Raw genomic sequence first — 2,457 nt, 5'->3', positions numbered from 1 at the left:
AGCGGTTTATGCCCACTTGGTGAAGTAGTCGATGACCACAAAGATGAATCGATAACCATTGGAAGCTTTTGGTGAGATCGGCCTAATGATATCCATGCCCAACATAGAGAAAGACCATGGAGAAGTCATAACATGAAGAGGTGAAGGACACACATGAATTTTGTCTCCATAAATTTGGCATTTATTAAATCTCTTGGCATAATTGATACAATCCCCTTCCATGGTGGACCAATAATATCTGAATCTCATGATTTGCTTGGCCATTGTAAAACGATTAGCATGTGTTCCACAAACACCCTCAATGGGCTTCTTCCAAGATTTTATTGGCCTCAACGGTGTCTACACATCTTAGAAGCACTTGATCCTTTCTTCTTTTGTATAAGATCTCTCCATTTAGGACATACTCGTTGGCCAGACTTCTTAGCGTCCTTTTATCATTCTCGGTTTCTTGCTTAGGGTATTCACGGTTCTTTACATATTGTAGTATGTCATGGTACCAAGGGTGATCATCCCTTTCTTCTCCCTCGATGTTGTAACAATGGGCCGGAGCTTCATAGATACTCACCGGGATAGGTTTCACATCCTTTTGTTTGTTCACTTTAACCATGGAAGCTAAGGTAGCTAAGTTGTCAGCCATCTGATTTTCATCTCGCGGAAGGTATTAGAAGGTGATTTCATCAAACTTCTTAATTAACTCAAGGACCAGCCTCCAATAATCGATCAACTTGGGATCTTTCATCTCCCGTTCACCTTTGAGTTGATAAATCACTAGTGCAGAATCCCATATACCTCTAGTACATTGATCTTACGTTCTATGGCTACACGGATACCCATGGTGCATGTTTTGTATTCTACCATGTTATTTGTGCAATCAAAATCCAATTTACTAGTAAAAGGATAACGATCTCCGCCTGGGGATACCAGGACTTCCCCGATTCCACTACTCATAACGTTTGAGGCCCTATCAAAATTTAGTTTTCTGGGATGTACTTCTTGAGCACCTTCTTCAGTGGTCGCAACATGCATCAGATCCTCATTTGGAAAATCGAAATTTAAATACTCGTAATCCTCTAGAGCTCTGCTGGCTAGGAAGTCCGCTATTGTACTCCTCTTTACTGTCTTTTGGTTCACATAGATTATATCAAATTCACATAGCAGAATTTTCCATTGAGCCATTCTTTCATTCAACGCGGTCAACTCCATCATATACTTTAAAAGATCTATTTTTGAGATGGGCTAAGTTGTATGGTACAACATATATTGTCTTAGTCTCCGGGTTGTCCAGATTAAGGCGCAACACAACATCTCAATTGGCAAGTATTTTGTCTATCATTCAGTAAATTTCTTAATGAGGTAATATATTGTTTTTTCTTTCCTCATTAACTCATCATGTTGACCAAGCACGCATCCCATAAAATTTCCAAGTATTGCCAAGTACAGTATCAATAGTTTATCTAGGATAGGTGGCATCAGCACTGGGGCATTGGACAAGTAATGTTTGACCTTGTTGAAGGTCTTCTGGCATTCCTCATCCCATACACCTGGATTATGTTTCTGTATAAGACAATATGGGGTCACATTTCTCGGTTAGTTGTGAAATAAACCGGGCGATGTAATTTAATCTCCTTAAGAAACCTCGGACCTCTTTTTAAGAGCGCGATGGAGGCAACTCTTGTATAGCCTTGACTTTATCTGGGTTGATCTCGATCCCTTTCTCACTGACTATAAATCCTAGTAATTTTCTCGACATGGCCCTGAAGGTACATTTTGTGGATTCAGCTTTAGCTGGAATTTTCTCAACCTCAAAAATAATTTTCTCAAGACTTGTACATGCTCCTTTTCTATTTGGGATTTTGCAGTCATATCATCGACATAAACCTCGATTTCTTTGTGCATTATATCATGAAACAAAGTTACCATGGATCTTTGATACGTCTTTCCCGCATTTTTCAGTTCAAATGGCATCACTTTATAGCAAAATGTTCCCCACATGGTTACGAATATGGTCTTTTCCATGTCTTCAGGATGCATTTTTATTTGATTGTATCTGGAGAAGCCATCCATGAAGGAGAACAGGTAATAACCTGTCATGTCCACTAAGGTGTCGATGTGAGGCAATAGAAAATTCTCCTTCGGGTTGGCTTTGTTTTAATCTTTATAATCTACACACATTTGTACTTTCCCATCTTTCTCAGGGACGGGGACTATATTGGCTACCCATTCCGAGTATTTAACCACTTGTAAGAAATCAGCGTCAAATTATTTTTTGACCTCTTCTTTTATTTTCAACATGATGTAATCGACTTGCATTCTTCCTTTACGAGAAGCCAGTGTACTACGATATCAGTACTTCGACCAGACGTGTCTTGATACGACCATGTAAAGACATCTTTGAATTCTTGGACTAACTCAATTAGGTTTTGCTTTGTCTCTACAGTGATGCAAGCTCCAATCTTC

At 39.3% G+C, this 2,457-nt stretch overlaps 1 protein-coding gene across 1 annotated transcript; it reads right to left on the bottom strand.

Moving 5' to 3' along the window:
- Nucleotides 1-298: 298 nt before the first annotated feature.
- LOC107949879 (uncharacterized) lies at nt 299-1,203 on the bottom strand. Its single transcript, XM_016884648.1, has 2 exons — nt 790-1,203; nt 299-637 (listed from the first exon to the last, which is right to left on the bottom strand). The coding sequence occupies exons 1-2, from the start codon at nt 1,201-1,203 to the stop codon at nt 299-301; spliced, it is 753 nt and encodes a 250-aa protein (XP_016740137.1).
- Nucleotides 1,204-2,457: the final 1,254 nt, after the last annotated feature.

The sequence above is a fragment of the Gossypium hirsutum genome, chromosome D03 (assembly GCF_007990345.1).
Source record: "Gossypium hirsutum isolate 1008001.06 chromosome D03, Gossypium_hirsutum_v2.1, whole genome shotgun sequence".
In the NCBI taxonomy this organism is placed as follows: domain Eukaryota; kingdom Viridiplantae; phylum Streptophyta; class Magnoliopsida; order Malvales; family Malvaceae; genus Gossypium; species Gossypium hirsutum.
The sequence above is the reverse complement of the archived record's forward strand: the minus strand, read 5'-3'. Positions and strand labels throughout refer to the sequence as shown.

Coding starts and splice junctions, on each gene's coding strand:
- LOC107949879 (XM_016884648.1), bottom strand. CDS start 1,203: ATGGAGTTGACCGCGTTGAATGAAAGAATGGCTCAATGGAAAATTCTG. Junction 638..789: donor GTAAGATCAATGTACTAGAG/GTATATGGGATT, acceptor GATGAAAATCAG/ATGGCTGACAACTTAGCTAC.